Source organism: Myotis lucifugus, unplaced genomic scaffold, assembly GCF_000147115.1.
Source record: "Myotis lucifugus unplaced genomic scaffold, Myoluc2.0 scaffold_0, whole genome shotgun sequence".
Taxonomy (NCBI): Eukaryota; Metazoa; Chordata; class Mammalia; order Chiroptera; family Vespertilionidae; genus Myotis; species Myotis lucifugus.
In genome coordinates this window covers 835,177-857,762 of record NW_005871048.1, presented here as the reverse complement: position 1 = coordinate 857,762, position 22,586 = coordinate 835,177, and the positions used below count along the sequence as shown (strand labels likewise).

The window sequence follows — 22,586 nt, the reverse complement described above, 5'->3', positions numbered from 1 at the left end:
GGGTGGGGTTGTAAATTGGGTGGGGTGGGGTCTCAGGGAATCATCAGGGTGAAGCAAACCGCAATGGCTGCCAGTCTGCTTTGCCTCAGAGAGGTCCCGCGGTCTGTATCCCGAGGCCCCGTGCAGGAACAATGAACGCTGCAAGCACCTCTGTGAGAAAGCCGCCCTCGCATTCCTACCCGATGCCAGACAGTCCAGTTTCCATATGAGTCTGGGTCCCCAGAGACTCGCCCGGAACTGGAGTTCAGAGCAGTTGGGAGCTTGTATCTCCCTCCCGATTGAAAAAGACAACAGCATACCCAGCTGCCAGCCCCTTTCGCACGCGCCTCCATACCTCCACACTTCCACACCTCTGCACCTCCTACCGGAATGCGCTTTTCTCTTTCCTTAGTTGTAGAATTTCTACTCAGCCAGCCTTCCTGTGGTTCTGGATGATATTCGTTTTGTCTTTTAGTTGTAGCTTTAATGTGGTTGTGCGCGGCAGCAAGTTCAGGTGTTTACCTATGCCACCATCTTGGTTGCTCTCCCCAGGCAGAAGTTTTTATAAGGAGGAAGAGAAAAACAGGACAAGGAAATCAAGGAGAGGGTTCTGAAAATTTCTCCATGTGCTGACCAGCATGATCCATTTCAATAAGGATATTGAAACTGGTCAAGTGATGGTTGGATGTGCATCATCCTGGTCTTCGTCATCTTGGTTCTATGGTTGAAGGTCAGCAAACCTCCATAAACTGGGATAACTGAAGGTCAGAATATGCATCTTCTGAAGTTAGTTCATAGAATTCCTTTACAAACATGCTGTTTATCTACAGCTATATGTTAGTCAGAGTTAGCATTTACAGAAACAATGTCAAAGGAATGATGGAGTGGGTTACAATTCCCCACTGTTACAGTCACACACAACCATATCTTATTTGAAAGGCTTCATCCTGTCAGGACACACTCCCAGGAAAGTAAAAAAATATTCAGACCTGTAGAGAATTTTTATAACAGTTTATTTGAGCCTAACTGATGGCATATGCACTGGAGAATAACAGTTTGCATCTTCTTTTATGCATTTGAAATTAAGAAGGAAATGTAAGGAGGTGGGAGAAAACAAGGTGGGGATTAGACTGAAGGATAGTTAACAATTTATGTGCTCTCTTTTGTTTGGTAGTTCAGTTTGTTCATTAAATTCCACAACAGACTCATAGGCAGAGAGCCGGCAGACAGTTCTGGGTGGGGGGTGGGGTTGAGTGGGGTGGAGGGATTGAGAGAAAAAAAAGAGAGAGAACTCATGGACATGGACAACAATGTGATGATGGCAGGGGGAAGGGAGGAGTGGAATAGGTCATAAAGGGGATAAATGCTGAAGAAAAAGTAAAATAAAATAAAAAATTTTAAGTTTATGTGCTCTCTTGAGAGTTACCATCCCCTTTGAGGATTACTACATCTGGTATTTCAAAGGTGTGTTAACTTTACATGCATAAGAGCAATGGACCAGCTGGCTTAAAACCTTTCACTAAAGAAGTTATAGGTATGGGGCTTGGCTTCCCACTATGACCTACCCAGTTAGGAATTTATGAACAGATCACCCTATGAGATTTCTTTCTACAGAACCTCTTTTTTTCATCCACAGTTCCCACTTTGGTCATAAATCAATCCAAAGAATGCATTAATAACCAACCTTTTGATTGGATAGTGTGGTCTCACAGCCCTAGGAAGGCTCATTCCTAAGAAATCTCAGTTTCAATGTTGTCTTGTTGACCATTGGGCATGGGACTATACTATAACCATGGAATCTGAGTTGAGGTTGAATTTTTTCCAGAAGGGAAGGGTAGGTAAGTGGAAGGCAGTCAGGTCCTATGGCCTTCATTACAGATAAAACATTCTAGATCATTTCTTTTCTAAACTATCATGATCCGAGTTTTGCCTTCTGACTCATTTTTCTGTATTTGGCATCTAGTATAACATTTACATAAGCCATGGAAAGAATATTAATAGTCATACATGTTCAGTAATCATAAATAGTTGGACTATATAGAAAAAGCCAAAGACAAATATAACTATTATGATGACTAATCATTATCAGACTGGTAAAGATAATCAAACAAAATGGATTCTGAGTTCAATATCATATAGTAGGTACACAAACCTTGTTGATGTCTAGGGATAGTTGTCTATCCCTAGTGTCGGCAGCTTCTCATCCTCCAGCAGCCTTTGATGTCCGTAAACAGTCGTAGATGTCCATTACTGTTTAGGTGCCTGACTAGGTACCTTCCAACGAAAGTGTCTTTTATTTGATGTCCTTTCCAATAAGCAAAATGTCCAGGTGGCAGTTAAATGATTTTTAATGTCTTTGTCTCCTGAAAGCTGACTGAAAGAAAGGGACTACAACCTTGGCATTTTCTTGAAGTGACTCTATCAAACCTTTGCAATAGTGCAAGATGTCTCCATTCAAAAATGTCAGTTCATAAGGTTCTTCATCTAAGTCCAGTTTAAATGCACTGTGATGCATGAAGAAATGCAAAAACCGAAAAATAGGGAGCTGGGAAGAATCAAGTGGCTCTCTTAGGTTTCTGGAGCCTTGACTATTCATTTAATTTACAACCATTGTTTATCCACACGATAAACAGAAGTTTTCATCACTTATTTTACAATGTTTCCCATGAAATTTCAAACCTTTTGAGGTGTTCCAGGGGCACTTCTGAAACACTACAAAGTTATCCCTACATATATTAAGATTTTAACCCTAGCCCAACAGCATGGCTCAGTGGTTGAGCATCTACCTATGAACCAGGAGGTCACGGTTCGATTCCCAGTCAGGGCACATGCACAGATTGCAGACTTGATCTCCAGTGGTGGGTGTACAGGAGGCACACAATCAATGATTCTCTCTTATCAACGATATTTCTTTTTAAAAAATATTTTTTATTGATTTCAGAGAGAAAGGAAGAGGAAGAGAGAGATATAAACATAAATGATGAGAGAGAATCATTGATTGGCTGCTTCCTGCATGCCCTCTACTGGGGATCAAGCCTGAAACCTGGGCATGTGCCCTTGACTGGAATCGAATCCGGGACTCCTCAGTCCACAGGCCAATGCTCTATCTACTGAGCCAAACCAGTTAGAGCTTGGTTTTTTTTAAATTTTTTATACATCATAGATGTTTCTATCTCTCTCTCTCCTCCCTTCCTCTCTGAAATCAATAAAAAAATATTTTAACACTAAAAACCTCAATGTCAAATGAAAACTAAGAAGTCAGATAGCATACTTTCGCTTGGACATTTTATAGCCTTTAAAAACATTTCTCATTATTCTGTGGTAAAGCAACTTGATACTAGGAGCCTAGGATCGCAGCATTATAATGTTAAGTGGCAGCCAGTTTTATCTTAAAAAAAAAACATTATTGGCAGTTTTCCCTTATTATCACTACTTTAATGTAGTTTTCTGTAAATCCAAGCGCTTTGATTTAATGCAAATACTCCAGATTGAGAAACGAGATTGTCATCTTCTGTTAGTGATGTAACTTAATATGCTATTTATGGTTCTAATGAAGAATAATACCCTAATAATTTATAGTGTGGAATGTTTAGAATAAGTTAGAGAGGTAAATGTCACCATAATTTCTAGAATTAAAAAAAAAATCTCCAAGGAAGAAAAGAAAATTTATCTCACAATAACCAATAGCTCTCACAAAATTTTCTCATGTGGTAGGATTGTGTGTAAGGAAGCCTAGATCAACTTAAAAGATTTTTCTGGAAGTTCAGCAAAGTAATGTTAAAAAGGGGCTTTTGGTCTCATCCTCTCTGACTTTCATTTCTCTTATCCAGTCTTTTTCCTAAAGTTTGGTGCTACTCAAGTTGGGTGCATCAGGGAGCTCTGTAACACTCACGTGCCACACAGGTGGTCTGTCACTTCTGCATCCAGTTTAATGGAGCCGAATGGTTTCTTAGACCATTCTTCTTATGGGTCCCTAAAGCTGACTTTGCTCAAAGCATTAGGACCCTTATTACCATATCAAAGTTCTGTCTCTGCTTAAGAATGAATTCACTGTTGCTTCGTAGTAATCCCAATATGCTTTCATTTTTTTTAAAATAAAAAAAATTGACAAAGACTTTTGCTCCTAGGCTGTTTGGGAAGAGTTCATAACATGGTGAAGATTGAGTACAGAGACTGCAACCTTATGAATAATAACTGTTGCCACTTGGCTGCAGTTATTATTCTAATGCAAATACTCAACAGTAAACATGCCTAAAACATAATTGAAGCTTTTGGCCATACTTTTGGAAGAATTGTTTGCTAAGTAGCAGATATAGTTAACTGTCAGTTGGTATTTATTCTTTCTCCAGAATGTGTAGCCTTGATGCTTCCAAACTGCTTATTGTGTTTTGTTTGTTTGTTTTTTCTTTTTTTCTGAATAGCAAAGTTACTACTGGAAAAACTTATTTGTGATTAGTGCAAATTTTTTAAGAGTTTCACTTTGCTTTAAAATTAGCATATATTTATCTCTTGGCTTTGGTGAACCTCAGATCTTGCTAGGAAATTCTTTTTTTAAAATCTGACATTTGGATTAATCTCCAGCTTGAACACTAATAGTTGTATTGTCCACAAATCTCAGGAATGTTTTAGGCAGAAAACTGGTTGTACCTTGTTGGTGATCTGAAGGAGTGTACTTTAGGATTTATTAAATAATACCCTTCTTTAATTGCAGTCCTAGGTATCGATAGCATGAGTGGCCTTAGTGAGTTTGTTGAAGTGTACATTTTTTTCAAAAGTAAAATTTAAGATTAAAAATATATGTTATATATAGGTATCTAGAAAACTTGGTTTGTGGTGCACAAGTTAAATGTTGGATCACTAAATAACTGTTGCAGGTACCATTTGTGTAACATTACTCATTTCTGTATATTCCTTTAATGGGAAGATATGTTGCCATGGTAACTAAAACTTTTCAGTTTAGTTCTACTTTTATGATGTGAATGAATGCTACATTTTATTAAATATTACCAGGTCAGTACTATTTTTATACTTTATTAAGCAACAGGGGATTTTAGTTTAACAGATTAAAAATAAAAAGCCCTTAATGAAATTATTAAAAGCAAATCACTAACAATTCTTTACATGAAAATCCCCACTAATAGTGCCAAAATACTTTCTATAGAAATATCTAAGGTCATTGATAGATTTCTTTTTTAAGACAATTCTTCATTGTGTCATAATGACCTTTCATATCATCCTTATCACAAACTTGTAGTACCCACCATTATTTGTAACCATTAAACCATACTGAGTATGTTTGTAACCAGCATTGTGATATATTCTGTACTTGTATTGCTAAAAATGAATTATTGACCTAATAAATATAGTGTTCCTGCAAAAAAAAAAAAAGAGAGAAAGAAACATAAAAGTCAATTATTAACATAAACTTAGTTTTATAAAACCCAGGCAAAATAAAGACAAGTCTATTTTACTTAAACCAACAAACGTAAGCTAGGTTTTATTTATTAAAGATTATTCTTAGGTCACAAGAACTTGCAAAAGCATTTAAGTTATTTTCTATATTACCAAGAATTTTAAAATATCCAATTCTTACAAGCAAAGATTTGCAATTAAATTTATTTCAACAAAATCATAGGTTAGTAGAAAGCTATCTCACATGTATGGCATACATATACATAGACACACATACAGACACAAGCAGAGACCTTTTAGCCATGAGAAGAGCTCACTAGTTTGTAAAAGGACAATTAGATCCAACTTTTGCCCTCTTGGCATTTACAATTTATATTTCTTCTTGACAAGTCAAATTCCAAATGACTTTCCCCCTTTTAAAATAAGGACAGCTATTTTTTAATACTTCAAAGAATTAGATTGACACCTAAATGACACCATAGGTGGATCTATTTATCTAAATCTTCTTTTCGAAGTTCCAAGAAGCCAATTAAATATGTTTTCCATTCATTCTGCCTAATTTAATAGCAATCTCTTTCTAATTGTGCATGCAAAAGATTAATTTAGAAGCATCAAAGGATCCTCATCTCAGCCATCTTAGTTATGTTCACAGTGGGAAAACGGCAACAGGCGTTAGCAACAAGTATACTCAGATGAGACCTCGATTCGGCAACCTCAGTGCTTGAGTTCTGGCTAAGAAAGAACTCAGAGCCAAGACTCAAACTATAAGAGAATGTTTATTTAGAAAGTCACAGAGGTAGAGTGAGCCTAGAAGAAATGGGCTCAGTAAACAAGTTACAGAGGCAAAAGAAGGGCCCTAGAGATTAACAGCCGTGGGCAAACTACGCCCGCTGGCTGGATCCGGCCTGTTTGAAATGAATAAAACTAAAAAAAAAAAAAGACCGTACCCTTTTATGTAATGATGTTTACTTTGAATTTATATTAGTTCACACAAACACTCCATCCATGCTTTTGTTCCGGCCCTCCGTGTGGCCCTCGAGTCAAAAAGTTTGCCCACCCCTGGCTTAGGAGAAAGAGAGGCAAAAAATGGACCTGGGGGGAAGGGTGGGGAAAGGCGGGGCATGCTCCATAGAGAGCCACAACTGGGTCCTCCTTTCTGAGGGCTGTTTTCTGAGGTCTGGGGGAGGATCTCAATAAAATATTCATCAGCTTTCCTGGTGTGTATCCTCAGGGTGACCATCATGGTGTCTCCCCAGCTGGTTTTGCTGCTTTTCTGGGCTTGGAGCTGAAACATACTAGTAGCCGAGGCCTAGATGTCATCTCCAGGGGTTAATGCTTCAGGGGGTGGTCAAGCAAGGGCTTGTAGTTTTGCTCTCTGCCCTGGTGACCCTTCACACTTGGCCTGTTCCTACTCTGTTCATGCCTGTCTAACTGCCCATGACAATGACAAATGGGAGGCTGACTGTGGTGGGCCTTGTTGGCCTGGGAAGCAAGATTTCTCATGTTTATCTTGAGATCTGTAGAGACTGAACACTCTTCTGGGAAAAACAGACCTTACATGCACTTCTCCAGATGAGCCCAATGCAGTGGGTATCCCTATAGGGCAGATTTATGCCCTAGAGGACTTTTTCCTCAGGCACCTAAGAATACTTGAGCAAAGGCCAGGGGGGAGCTTGCCAGATGCCATTCAAACCTCAGCACTTTCCAGTGCAGGGCCCCCTTTCAAGGTGCATGCATTCCAGGCTACCCTGCCCTTCTTCCCTGGGCTCCCACCAGCTTCTCCTGGATCATCTGTGTTACCGCACTGAATGACTCCTCATGTCCATCTCTGCCATTCCAGATTCGGGTATCTGAACAACTACAGTGACCCCACTGGATATTCAAGGAGGGGATGCAAGTGTCCTTTCTCTTTTGAAGCTAAAGATTTAGGCTCTCATTTAACCAGCAAAGATTTTGTTCAGATGCTCAGCAAGCAATCCAATTAAAAAGCCAAAATTAACTGAAACCGATTTGGCTCAGTGGATAGAGCACCGGCCTGCGGACTGAAGGGTTCCAGGTTCGATTCCGGTCAAGGGCATGTACCTGGGTTGCGGGCACATCCCCAGTAGGAGATGTGCAGGAGGCAGCTGATCAATGTTTCTCTCTCACTGATGTTTCTGACTCTCTATCTCTCTCCCTTCCTGTCTGTAAAAAATCAATAAAATATATTTAAAAATAATAATAATAAGCCAAAATTAAAACAGCAACCCATTTTTTCTCCTTCCCCTATGTTATCAAAACCCTTATCTTGAGTTTCTCTAAGAACAGCGCAGATAAAGTCATGGCCTGCTACTTAAGGCAAGGAGGCCCATATTCTGAGAAAAACTCAAGTTCCCCCAGAGCAAAGTGGGAAGCTGGTGGGGCACAATGCCCTTGCTTGTACTTAGCACCGGGTCCAGGTCCACAAGGTGGTCCTGCATGAGCTTCTTTAGGATCCTGCTGACTATGCCAAGGAAATGCCAACATAAGAAATGCCAAAGGCAGACCAGCTCCTGGCCCAGTCCCCATTCAGTAACAGAATTATACAGTGGTTGACAAGATTGAGAGTTAATACCCCCTTTGAGGAGTATTACAAAGCAGTGTTAATCTAGATGCACAAGGACAATAAAAAGGTTGGCTTAAAACCCGTAACTAAGAAATGTATAGGCCTGGAGCATGACTACTTACCAGATTCAGATTGCTAGCCCCCCCAAAACGTCTCATTTTCCCCATCAGAATATGGGACCCCACCCCACCTGTAACAGGAGTGATGGGGCCCAAGTGGATGAAAGGCAGGACACCTCAAAAAACCCAAGTCCAGGCCAGATGTCAGGGGAAAGGAGAGGGCAAAGAAGTACTCACACACCCAGAGAAACTTCCTGGAGGGATTCAGATTTCAAAGTGAGTGAAAGGCTCAGAGAGCTTGGCAAGAAGAAGTAGGAGAATTGTTCCTGACCAGAATGTGTGAGATAGATGAGAAAAGAGAGTAACAGAACTCAGGTGACCTGAGGTTGGGACTTGGCTACAGACATAAACTTCCAACACCCCCTGCCCATCCAACAAAGATCACCAACAGCTTCCTCTGCAGGCAGGACTAACTTCAAGTGAAAACTCAGGATGCCCCATCCCAGGAGGGCCTCCTTGCCACAAACTATCTCCTTCTTAAACATATATATATCTGATTTTTAGAGAGAATAAGAAGGAAGAAAGAGAGGTAGAAACATTGTTCAGCTACCGCCTATACGGCCTCCACCGGGGATGCAGCCCACAACCCAGGCATGTGTTATTGATGGGGAATCGAACCTGTGACCTCTTGGTGCATGGGTCAATGCTCAACCACTGAGCCACATCAGCCAGGCAAACTATCCCCTTTGTAACAATTCCTCACTCACTTTAGGAGAGCATGTGACTCTGTATCAGAGGACCCCTCTGCTAACAGCTCATCAGCCCCCAAGGGTACATGGAAAAACCCAAGTTTTCATATAAATGACTTCCTCAAATTGGATGTTTTACATAATGCATGAAAAGTATATTGAAAGAAAGAAGTAAATGAATAAATAATTTCAGAAAGCTAAGAAAAATTAAAATTTCTCTTGGCAAAAGAGTAGATGGCACCAAAGGCTAAAAACTGCTGAACTAGATAGAGGAGATATGCAGAGACTACAGGCTGTCGGGGAAAAGGAACAATAGTGAAATGTGACTCATTCATTGGGAGACATTTGCTGTTCATTGGATGAAGAAGGCTCCAGAATTTCACTTCAGTATGCCTTCTGAATATATTTCCCCGGACCTGCCCAGCACCTCAATCTTTTTCCTGAACTCTATTTCCACTAAATTGACCTCAGTGATTCTCAGGTAGGTCTGGTGCTATCCCTCTGGTTTTCAGAATGTGCTTTGAATCAATCATTTCTGCTTTTGAGCTTATTGTCTTTTTCTTCAATCCTTCCAGCATTTATAGTTTCAACCATCCCAGATTTAATCCTTGAATTCTCCAGTCCTTCACATTGTTGTATAGTACTAGCCTATTGGGAAGTGAAATTCTACCTTCAATGACCATTCCATTTTAGTTGACAACAAGACATAACTGTTTGACCTTCCACACCGCGTCAAGGCCTATAAGAACGGCCCCAAGATATCTGTATGTTCACTGCTTCAGCCCCAACAAGGCCCCATATCTAGCCTGGTGCCCATTTCTATATTTCCCTGAGCAACTATTGCTTAAAAACAATCCTTTCCCAATTTTGGTAACAGTCGCATCATTAAATCTTCTGCTAAAATGGATTCCTATTCTGACTTTAAGCAGAAAATACATTTATTTACTGGTTCCTTGTAGAATCAGTGGAGAGATTGGAAAACCCAGACTCAGAATTAGGCAGGAAAAGAACAGGCAAAGCACACCCTGGAAGTAGTCCTATGACCACATGCTGCTGCCAACAGAAGCAGTGAACGCCACGGTGCAGAACAATGACAAGGTCCCAGCCCCCAGATCACTGGCTCACCTCTCCATTGGCAGACCATCTGTAGACTCACCGAACACAGCATCCGCCCAGGCTGCCCTGATATCCTGTTTTCTCACTGTCAGGATATCAATGAGAAAACAGGATATTTTTTCTGGCCTGCACATTCACCTCACCTGGCCTGGGCCCAAATCCCAGCCAGTCCCAAAAGGACACCTGGCTCTATCTCCAAGTAGTCTGCTCCAAGCTCCTGGATCTGAGGAGCCTTCAGGCCAGGAACCATGAGCACAGTGGTGCCGATCCTGCTGTCCCTACTGCTCCTTCTGGGTCCTGAAGGCCCCCCGGAAACCCAAGCCTCTGAGTGTGGAAGCAAGGGCTGGACATGGAGAAGAATGGAGGGGACATGGTGATGAGTGGGATTGATGGGAGAAGGGCCCCTGAGGAAGCTGGAATTGCCAGGGCGCAGTAGGAATGGGTGTTCAAGGCTCTCAACTAACTCAGCTCACACTCTTCTAGAAGCATTCAGGGAGCCTCTGGACTCATGTGGAATCAGATCTCAAAGAATCATAATTTTAAAAATCTTAGTATATAGATGAACAAAATCAAGACCCAGAGCTGCTTGGACCCAAAGCATGGACAGGGTAGGGGCCACACAGACAGAACATTTTGTTCCTTCCTGCTTTCTAATGGCTAGATGTACCTGTCTGACTCACAGGGAGAGCAGTAAACCCAAGGGGCAGATGTGAAGGTAGGTTAACTGTAGAGATGATTCCTGAATGAGGCCCCTTCCCTCCATAGTCTACAACAGTGGTGGAAGGCAGGTGACTGGGAAAGGGGGAGCTTGGGAAGAACCAGGGTCAGTTCTAGAGCTGGGAATGAGGCTCTTTTTTTTTCACATAAAATCTCAGGATGAATAAATATAAGCTAAACTGCACAAGTTTAGAATTCATCACATTGACAAACTATCAGAATATGTGTTTTGTATTGCTTTGATACCCAGTGATCAGATTTTGAACATTAATCACATCCTATCTTGATTACTACAAATTCAACACTCCAAGCTGAGCTTCTAAAGGAAATCATTCCCAGCCTTCAGAATGCTGAGGTGACTCTCTTATCTTTCTTAAAAGCCTAAATTTAAGGATTATACTTTTTTATTTTGATACTTCGATTCAATTTCAAAATCAAAGCTCAGAAATAGCTTCTGTAGTTTATGACAAATCCACCGTCCCCTCCTCTGGGGAAAAAATAATGTCCTGGCTTAACATCAGGAGGACTGCTGGAGCAAAATTTAAATAGTCAAGAGGCAACAATGTAGCAATCAATGTTAATCAGTAAATCACATGACACGAGAAAAATCTCAGATCAATGAGAAAACTCAGAGTCCATAGGAAATCCAGGGCCAACGCATATTAGAATGTGAGATCCCACCCAGCCTATCACAGGAGTGATGAGGCCCAATTGGACAAGAGAGAAGAAACCTCAGAAATCCTGAGTCCTGGACAGATGTGGGGGAAGGAGAGGGCACAGAGGCTCTCCCACACGCAGAACAATAACTTGAGGGATTCAGATTTCAGAGGAGTGAAAGGCTCAGAGAGCTTAAGAAGAGGTGGAAAGATTGTTGCTGACCTGGAGGGTGTGAGGCAGCTGAGAGGTGATGGTCACAAAGCCTAGACAGGGAAGGGACCTCAATTTAGGATTGGGCCGTAAGCATTGACTGGTCACATGAGGGTGGATGCAGGGGTCCAGAGGACCAAATGTGCGTTCATACACAATCAACTTTTGCCCACCCAACTAAAATCACCAACAGATTCCTCTGCCTGCAGAACCCACTACAACTGCAATTTCAGGATGCCCCACCCCAGTAGAAACTTGGTTGCCACAAATTATCTCATATATATATATATATATATATATATATATATATATATGTATATATATATACATATATACATATATACATATATATACACTAGAGGCCCAGTGCACGAAATTTGTGCACAGCAGGGGGGTCCCTCAACCCAGCATGCACCCTTTCCAATCTGGGACCCCTCAGGGGATGTCCGACTGTTGGTTTAGGCCCGATCTAATCGGACATCCCTCTCACAATCCAGGAACGCTGGCTCCTAACTGCTCACCTGCCTGCCGGCCCCCTAACTGCCCTCCCCTGCTGGCCTGATTGCCCCTAACCATCTCTGCCTTGGCCCCACCACCATGGCTTTGTCCAGAAGAACGTCCGGAAGATCGTCTGGAAGATGTTCGGTAAATTAGCATATTACCCTTTTATTAGTATAGATATATAATTTTATTTATTTCAGAGAGGAAGGAAGAGGGAGAGAGAGATAGAAATGTCAATGATGGGAGAGAATCATTGATCAACTGCCTCATGTATACCCCTTACTGGGGACCCAGTATGTGCCTTGACTGGGAATCAAACAGTGACCTCCTGGTTCACAGGTTGATGCTCAACTACTGGGCCATGCCAGCTGGGCTAGTCATCTTCTTAACAATTCCACAGTGACTTTAAAATAGCATGTTGCTCTGTTTGGTGGGGTGGAGGGGCTGCCAACACCCCGTTGTCCTGCAAGGATGCGTGAAAAGTCTTGCATTTCCATATAACTGGCTTCCTCTGTGTCCTACATGTTTTAATTTATGCATTTAAAATTATCTTGAAAGCAAGCAAATTAATAAATAATTCTAAATTTTTTAAATAAAATGTATCTTGAGAATTACTGTCAAGAGAGTAGATGCACAAAAACCTAAAAACTGCTGACCTAAAGGGGTGGGGTATGCAGAGGAGGTGTGAGGGAAAAGACACAATCGTGAAATGTTCTCCAGACATTGATTGGATTCTCATTGAATGAGGGCCATACAGATCCTACCTCCAACTTCCTTTTTCATTTTTATCATCCCACTGTTCCTACTTCTCAATCATCTACCTAAACTCTGTTTCCACTCAATTGTCCTCAGGGACCCTCAGATAGCTCTGGTATTGTCTCTTTTTCATCTTAGCTCATTTATCCATTCACCTATGCTCATAGGTGTTTACTGAATGCCTCATTTCTGCTAGGCATTGGGCTAAGTACAAGGGACAGAAAAATGAACATGACAAACACCATCACTGTCATAAAATTTGCCCCCTGCTGCCAACAGAGATTCTTTCCCTGTTGGGTTTTTCCCTCAACCACACATCTCTCAGGAAGCCTTTCCCAATGCCGTTCCACACTTGACTTCCTCCTCTGAGGAAGCTCATCTTGTTACCCACCCTTTGAGTCAGTACTTTCTGCTATTGAGTTGATTTTCTTTTTCTTTAAGCTTCCCAGCCCTATGGACTCATCATCACAGATTCTGTCCTCGAATTTCTCAAGTCCTTCACACTGTCCTATGGTAGCAGCCTCTTGGGACCTAAAATTTGACTTCACTGAACATTTTGTTCCAGCTGACCAGAAGAGATGAGTAAGTCAGCTGTTAGACCCTCCGCTACTTGTCAGGTCCTGCAAAGACAAGCCCAAGTTATCTGTATTTTCACTGGCTTCAGCCCCAATATGGCCCCATAACCTGGTTCCCCTTCCTCCATTTTCTTGAGAGACTGTTGCTTAAAAATAATCCTTTTCTAATTTTGTTAACAGTCACATCATTAGTTGCTGAAACAGATTCGTATTCTGACTTTAAGGGGAAAATAAATTTATTTGCTGATTCATTCTGGAACCAGTGGAGAGACTGGAAAACCCAGATCAGAATTAGGCAGGAAAAGAAAGGCAAATCATACCATGGGATTAGTACTGCAAACACATGCTGCTGTCCCCAGGGCAATAGATGCCTCAGTGTGGACCCATGACAAAGTCCCAGTCCCAGATCACCTATCTCAGATCCCCATTGGCAGACCATCTGTAGACACTGAGGAAACATCCGCCAGCCTGGCCTGTGCATCCTGCTTCCTCATCGTCAGCTGAGGAGCCCAGCCTGGCACTCTCATTGGCCTGTGCATTTACCTCACCTGGGCAGGGCTCCAAGCCAAGCTGCTCCCAAAACTATATCTGGCTGTCTCTCCAAGTAGTCTGCACCAGGACCTGGGAAGTCCAGTACCTTCCACTCAGACACGATGAGCACAATGGTGCCTGTCCTGCTGTCCCTGCTGCTTGTTGTGAGTCCTGCAGTCGCCCAGGACACTCAAGACGGTGAGTTGGGAACCAAGGGCTGGGTATGGAGAAGAATGCAGGGGAGGAAATGAGCGAGATAGATGGGCTGGGAGAGGGCCCCAGATGAAGCCGGGATTCCCAGTGTACAGTAGGAATGGGTGTTGGAGGCTGTCAGCTACCTCAGCTCACACACTTCCAGAAGCATTTAGGGAGCCTCTGCACTCATGCTAAGTAAGGCCTTAAATAATTAGAATCTAAAATTCTTAATAGGAAAATGAGCAAAACTAAGATCCATATGCCCTGGCCGGCTAGTTCCGTTTGTTAGAGCCTCATCCCGATACACCAAGGTTGCAGGTTCAATCCCCAGTCAGGGCACATACAAGAATCAACCAATGAATGCATAAATAAGTGGAAAACAAATATTTCTCTCTCTCTCTCTCTCTCTTTCCCTCTCTTTCCCTGCCCCCAAAATTTAAAAAGCTAACACCCAGACAAGTGAAGTGACATGTCCTGGGTCATAAAGCCAGGACAGAGCAGGGGCCACACCGGTGCAACTTTTTGTTCCTCCCGCCTTCCAATGGCTGGATGTATCTGTCTGACTCTCAAGGAGAAAGATAACAGCTCCAAAGAGCACTTGTAAAGGCATATTAACTGGAGGATACTTCTAGAAACAAGCCCATTCCTTCCCCACACAGTTAGACACTCGGACAGTGGGCCTGGAAGGCTAGTGACCGGGAAAGAAGTCAGCTGGAAGTTGGGCAGATCAGAGTCTATATATATATACTATTATTGATCTCAGAGAGGAAGGGAGAGAGAGATAGAAACATCAATGATGAGAGAGAATCATTCATTGGCTGCCTCCTGCATGCCCCTTATTGGGGATCTAACCTGAAACCCTGGCATGTGGCCTGACCGGGAATCAAATCGTGACCTCTGGGTTCATAGGTCGATGGTCAACTATTGAGCCATGCCGGCTAAGCCCAGAGTCAATTTTAGGACAGAGTAATGGGGCTTTCTTTGGCATAGAAAATTTCAGGGTGAAGAAATGTAAGCTAAATGTGTAAGTTTAGAATCCATTACATTTACAAACTGTCACAATATGTGTTTTATAATGATTATGTTTACATTGTTAATCACACCCTACATCAAAATCTAGTTTAGATTTAGGGTTCTCAAGAGAATGCCATGTATGTGCACAGAAGGAAACATTTATTTTAAGTATATGGCCCACACCATGGTGGGGGCTGAGAAGTCCAAAATCGGCAGGGTTGGTCAGCGCACTGGAGACCCAGGGAAGAGATGATGTTGCGGTCTTGGGTCCAGAGGCAATCTGGAGGCAGAGTGCCTTCTTCCTTTGACAACCTCAGTCTCTTCTCTTGTGGCCTTCAGCTGATTAGAGGAGGCCCACCCACATTATGGAGAGTAATCTGCTTTACTCGGCATCTACTGAGTAAAATGGTAATCATATTTAGAAACTAATTAGTGATAAAAACTTCAGTCCTGGAACGAAGAATCTGTCATATGTCCTTCAACATTAGTAACACCCATGAGAGTGAATTCATGAACTCATTATTGAATTAATTATGAAAATGCCCTGCTCCCCCTCCCCTCCAGTCTCTGCCTCATACCAAAATGCAGGGACAGCCCTGGCAATTCTGAGCTCCATCCTGTTCTTACCTTATGCTGATCCATTCTAGGTCATTTCCTGAGTTTTCTGGTCAATTCTCCTTCCTACAGGTTCTAACTATATGTGTCTCTCAGGTTCAACTAGGCTATGCTCCAATAACAAAGACAGTTTTTAGTGGCTTAACCCAAACTAATGTTTATTTCTTGCTCATTTAAAAATGAATACAGATCAGGCAACTTTCCTCCCCTCCTTGGAATGACACGAGGACCCAAGCCGTTGGCATCTTAGGACTCTTCTGTTTCAACCTGTGGCCTCCACAGTCATCACCTAAATAGAAGAGAGGCAGAGGGTTCCAATCAGTTTGCAGGGCCTCCGACGAGAAGAAAGAAATCACTTCCCTCACATTCTCTTTTGACTGAACTCAGTCACGGTCCCAATAGACCGACAAGAAAACTGAAAAATATCTCTGACGTGTCAAGAGAGGAAACCGTGTAGTAAACATGCAAAATATTTGAACTATTATTCCCCTGAATAGAAGTAGAGCCTCTTCTCCCAAGTAGCTGACAGCAGGTGGAGAGAGCTGGGGAGGAAGAAGCCCAGTGACCTGGTTTCCCTTCCTGGTCTTCTGTTGTCCCACATTAAGACTCCTCTTTAGCCGAACCGGTTTGGCTCGGTGGATAGAGCGTCGGCCTGCAGACTCAAGGGTCTCGGGTTCGATTCCGGTCAAGGGCATGTACCCTGGTTGCGGGCACATCCCCGGTGGGGGGCATGCAGGAGGCAGCTGATCGATCTCTCTCGTTGATGTTTCTAACTCTCTATCCCTCTCCCTTCTTCTCTGTAAAAAATCAATAAAATATATATATTTTTTTTAAAAAAAGACTCCTCTTTATGGTCCCCATATCTCAATGTTTTCTCTCTCTCTCTCTCTCTCTCTCTCTTTTTTTTTTTTTTTTTTTTGCAGGGCCCTACTCTCTGAGCTTCCTCTATACCGGAGTGTCCAGGCCCAAGGCAGACATCGCTAGTTTTCAAGCCACTGGCTTCATCAATGACCAGCCCTTCCTCCACTACGATAGTGAAAGCAGAACAGCTGAGCCCTGGCCATGGAACAGGTGGACGGAATGGTGAACTGGGAGAATGAAACCCAATTGCAGCAGGCCAGGCAGGACATCTTCATGGAGACCCTGAAAGACGTCATGGGCTATTACAGGGACCGAGGTCAGTGGACTATGGGCAGCTGAGGTGGAGGGTCTTAGCACCAGAGGCAGCCTGCTCTTGGGAGTGGAAAGGGGCCTGCAGGGTGGAAATTCTTATATCTAAGACGAGGTGTGGAAGAGCCAGTACAAATATACAGACATTTCTGCACCCTCCTCCCCCACATCAGAGCTGCTTTTCTTCCTTCCCCATTGCTTCCCCCATCCTCACTTTTAGGCCTCAACTCTCACAGGAAGTGAAGTCAGTGTCAGCCCTTGTCTAGGCACATCTGACATCTTGGTTCCACACCCCCACATCTGAGGTGGATTCCACTTTAGAAGGTGTCAGGCTCACCTCCACCCAGGGACGTTGGGTGGGGAGTGAGCTAACCTTGGGATCAGGTGCTGGCTCTGCCAGTCACTAGCTGTTAGACAGTGAACATGTAATTAATTGTCTGGTCTGAATCTGCAGTAATTGCATCATTGAGTTCTGCCTCCAAGAAACATGAATTATTATCTAGGTAAATACCATGGAAGCTAGAACGGACTGTCTTGATCTCCCCTGGAGCCATCACCTAGGAGAGCCAATAATAATTGCTAAGCCCTAGCTCCGTGGTCAGCAAACTGCGGCTCTTTGGCTCCTTGAGTGTGGCTCTTCCACAAAATACCACGTGAGGGCGCACGTACAGTGCAATTGAAACTTTGTGGCCCATGCGCAGAAGTCCGTTTTCGGCCTGGGCGAGTCTATTTTGAAGAAGTACTGTTGATATTTGGCTCTGTTGACTAATGAGTTTGCCGACCACTGCCCTAGCTGGTTTGGCTCAGTGGATAGAGTGTCAGCCTGCAGACAGCCTGAAAGGTCCCGAGTTCAATTCCAGTCAAGGGCACATGCCCAGGTTGTGGGCTTGGTCCCCAGTAGGGGGCGTGCAGGAGGCAGCCAATCGATGATTCTCTCTCATCATTGATGTTTCTATCTCTCTCTCCCTCTCGCTTCCTTTCTAAAATTAATAAAGATATTTTTTTAATTTTTAAAAAATAATAATAATAATTGCTAAAATGAAATGAAGAGGTTGTGTCTCCCTTCCCTACAAATGCCATTTTCCAAGAGTTGTTGCTAATTGAGAAGGAAGCTGGGCATTAGAGATTTGTTTGAAGATCAAAAATGCAAAAAGAGAGAAGAGCTGATAAAATTATGCTGACCCAACTGGAGACATCAACTTCACACACAACTGGAAGAAAAGGAGAGACTACATAATCTATTTTAAACTACAAATAATTTCTAGTTAACCTGTCAATGCACTTCTGTGTGCTTGTGTCTGGTTCCTAAGACCCCACAGTTTATTCAAATTTTATTTAAAGAGGTGCTGTACGGGACTAGAAGATCTGTCCACAGTCTGCAGCAATCTGAAATTCCCTGATTGGGAAGAATGTAAAACACCAGAGCATACTAAGTTCTCCTCTCTCTGCGTGCTCTGTGTCTGGCTAATAAGCCATTTGCCAAGACAAAAGGGGTTTCAGCATAACCGGTTTGGCTCAGTGGTTAAAGCAGCCGTGGGCAAACTAAGGCCCGCGGGCCGGATCCGGCCCGTTTGAAATGAATAAAACTAAAAAAAAAAAAAGACCGTACCCTTTTATGTAATGATATTTACTTTGAATTTATATTAGTTCACACAAACACTCTATCTATGCTTTTGTTCCGGCCCTCTGGTCCAGTTTAAGAACCCATTGTGGCCCTTGAGTCAAAAAGTTTGCCCACCCCTGGGTTAAAGCATCAGCCTGCGGACTGAAAGGTCCCAGGTTGGATTCCGGTCAAGGGCATGTACCTTGGTTGCGGGCACATCCCCAGTGGGGGATGTGCAGGAGGCAGCTGATCGATGTTTCTCTCTCATTGATGTTTCTGACTCTCTATCTCTTTCTCTTCCTCTCTGTAAAAAAATCAATAAAATATATTTTTAAAAAATAAATAAAAATTTAAGAAAAGATTTTTTAAAAAGGGGTTGCATGTTTAGATTTCAAAACCCTTTCTCCCTACTGAGTTGCAAACTATGTAGGAGTAAGAGTTATTAAGACAGGGTTGATGCCAGGCTGACTGATTTCTGGGGGGGGCCGGATTACATGCAGGAAATCACACCTTTAAGGGAACGTTCGGTTGTGAGATTCGGAATGACAGCTACTGTGGAGCATTCTGGAAGTATGCCTATGATGGACGGGACTACATCAAGTTCAACACAGAAATCCCAGCCTGGATCCCCCTGCAACCAGAAGCTGTGAACACTAAGGTGAAGTGGGAGACAGAAGGCTCTGTGCAAGCGTCCAAGGACTATCTGGAAAATGAGTGCCCTGATATGCTACGGAGGTACCTGCAATTCAGCAGGCCCTTCCTGGACCGTCAAGGTACCTACTGCCCCCATGTCCTCCTCCTCACACTGAGCTGAGAAAGACCAATCCAGGCTGGGACCTCAGAGGAACATTTCAGGCAAATCCTGTAGTCATTTCTCTCTGTGAAATGCCTCCCGGCTTGGCTGTGGGGAGAAGGCAGGTGTGTAAAATGTCTGCCCAGGAAGGATGAAGATGAGTAAGTGTGAGCAGGATGGATTGACACAAGCTGAGACCTGGGTTTAAGAATTAATCAGAAAGAAGTTCTTATGGGAGGGAAGAGGGCAGGGTCACAAAGACAGAGCAGCAGGCAGACAGGGGAGGCAGGAGCCACAAAGCCCACTGGGAGATTTTTGGGGGGAAAACAAAACAATGCATGGGGCAGTCGCATTTCTTGCCACCAGAAGTCAATCCACAGTGCATGGACAGGGGGGTGCTGGGAGGCAAGGAAGTAGCCACAGACATTCCATTATCCAACAGGGAAGCCTCATGGAAAGCCTCAGCTTCCCTGATCTTCTGGAAGTTTCCTGGGGAGGCAGGTGGAAAACGGAGAGCTCTGCTCATCCCTGACTCCAGGGGTGGGAGAGACGTGAACAGGGAAATGTCTCCTTCAGACCCTCAAACTCTGTGCTCTATCTCTCCACAGACCCTCCCTCTGTGTCAATCACCAGCCGTGTGACACTAGGACTCATCAGGACCCTCACGTGCGTGGCCGACAACTTCTACCCACAACCAATCAGTATGTACTGGACTCAGGCAGACAGTGTAGTGGAGACTGAGTCATGGGGAGAGGGTCCTCTCAGTGAGAATGGCACTTACCAGTCCTGGGTGGCGGTGAAAATCCCCTCTTTGGACAGAGGCCCTTACTCCTGCCACGTGCAGCACAGCAGCCTGGCCCAGCCCCTTACTGTCACTTGGAATAAGAGTCAGTAACCAGGGGCTACAGCATCTTGGGGTCCGGAGACTAGTAGGCACCCTTTCATCGGGACATGAGAGATGAGCTCTAGAATGACTGTCATCGCCATCAGCGAGGCCCAAGAGGAACAGTGAAGGGGACGGAGAGGTGGTGAATTTGGAGACACAAGACCTGAGTGCTGGGCACTGAGCTGACGCATGGCTACATTCCTCCTCAGATCCATTATCTCGTCTGTGAAATCTAAGCAACACTAATCAACTAGCCTGTGCACAAAATAAACCAGATCATTAAACTGCTACACGCTGTGGAAATGTCAGCAGGCGTTATTATTCATCCTGCCCCCACGCATTTGAATCCTCTGAAATTCTTCGTGTTTGCTAGAAGCAATGTTTCCTGGCCCTCTTGGCCTGGGGTCCCCACTGTAGCATGGCATGACCACCAGGAGATCTGGGGGGAAAACGAAAGCTTTGAGCATTGTTCAGGTGCCCACTACTGAAATCCCCTCTGCTTGTAAGGCCATAACGCTCTGCAACCTCGTTAATGCACAATCCGCAGCCGTGTCTGTACCTCGGTTTCCCCAGCACTTCCTTCCCCACTGTGACACCGCCCTCCGCTCCAGCTGCTCCACCCATCCCACATCAAGTTGGCCGTGGGGAGCACACACAGCTACAGGTTGTTCAAGAGGCTTTATCCCTCCAGAATGCACTCCCAGAGAAGCAAGAATCAGCTACTATCCTTGGACTCCTTCCAAATTCATTTCATTGTGCTTTGTTGTTTTTGAACTGAGTCCGTTTGTGATTTTCTTTTTTAACTCAGTCACCTACCACCATGCACAGGTTTAAGTACAACAAACAAACAGGGCAGAACTCTGACCTGTGACCCCTTTATTAAGCTTCGGTGCCACAAATTACCTTAACAATTCCTCAGTCTCTTAGGCCCACCTTGTCCCTCTCTGGAGGATTCTCCTGGGGATAGCTTATCAGCTAGCCTGGAGAGATCAGTATTCTGAATTAGGCAGGAGACACCAACTGGATATAGGACTTAAAAACATTCTTTGCTGCCCTAGCAGGTTTGGCTCAGTGGGTAGAGCGTCAGCCTGCGGACTGGTTCTGGGTTCGTTTCCAGTAAAGGGCATCTACCTCGGTTGCAGGCTCCTCTCCCTCCTGGGACCCAATCGGGGCTCCTGCAGGAGGCAACCAATCAATGTGTTTCTCTCGCATCAATATTTCCCTCTCTCTTCCACTCAATGTAAAAATCAATGGAAAAATATCCTCGGGTGAGGATTAAAAACAACAACAACAAGTCTTTGCTAATGCCTTTTTCAATTTGGCTGAACACTGCTTTTTTTTAACCTTGTTCCCAGCTCTAGCTGGTAACTCAATTGGTTAGTGTCATCCCGATACAGCAAGGTTGCGGGTTCGATCCCCAGTCAGGGCACATACAATAATTAACCAATGAATGCATAAATAAGTGGAACAACAAATCAGTGTTTCTCTCTCTCAAATTAATAATTTTTAATAACTTGTTTCCTGCTAGAACTTGCTATTTCATCTAAATACACCTTATTGTTCATCAGACATATTTAGTGTTTGTCTCTATTTCCTTTGCTCATTTATTGATGGACTCACTGAAGAATTATAGATAGAGTACCCATTTTATGCTTGGTACTCTAATGAGCACTGGAGATGCAGTAGAATAAGGTAGGTATAGCCCCTTCCTGCATGCAGTTTACCTCAGTTCTGCTTATTGAAACAATATCCATTGTCAAGGTCCAGCTCAAATCTCACCTCCTCCTCCCATGACCACTGCCATAATCACCAATTCCAACTATAGGTTATTTTCATGATAAGACTTCTTTCAGATAAAAATATCAGGGAAGATTTTAAGAAAGAAATTTGAATAAAGCCAACCTCTATACTCTTTAAGGATGTCACAAGCAATCTAAGACCACCCATCACAGATGCACTTTTTGTTCCTTCTCAAATCAAAGGGGAGATAAATAAAATTGAAAAATTAAACATGAGTAGAGGTGGGGGTGCGGGGGGAGAGATGAGGAGGACCCAGAAATCAATTTGCCAATTTTTGGATCCCAATTCAGATTTTTTTCCATTGCTCACTTTTAAAGTTTTGGTGATACACCCATCCATTTGTTTATTCAATAAATGTTTATCAAATGTTTCTTGGTTATAAGACACTGAGATAGATGTTTATGTAATAAAGAAATGAACCACACAGTGATAAGATTATGAAGGTGTTTGGGGATCAAACTGGGGAAAGTTTTGAATAATGCAAGAAGGTTCTGTTATTTATTCTGAGTGTAACAGTTGAAGATTTCCTGACAGTAGGGTAACACATTCAGAATTGTGATCATGACCAGATATGAACGAGTACGGAGGATTGGAGGGTGTGCAGAGAAACCAGCTGCCGAATGGTGCCCCTTGTGATCTAAAAGCAAAGGTGCAGGCTGGCTGG

At 43.4% G+C, this 22,586-nt stretch overlaps 1 protein-coding gene across 1 annotated transcript; it reads left to right on the top strand.

Annotated features, from left to right (window-relative positions):
• The first annotated feature begins 13,887 nt into the window (after positions 1 to 13,887).
• LOC102433807 (zinc-alpha-2-glycoprotein-like) lies at positions 13,888 to 20,430 on the top strand. The gene is given in 5 exon segments (XM_014454316.2): positions 13,888 to 14,044; positions 16,594 to 16,734; positions 16,737 to 16,847; positions 18,944 to 19,216; positions 19,845 to 20,430. Coding segments are annotated over 5 exon segments (888 nt in total). The 5' UTR covers positions 13,888 to 13,968; the 3' UTR covers positions 20,132 to 20,430.
• The last annotated feature ends 2,156 nt before the right edge of the window (positions 20,431 to 22,586 follow it).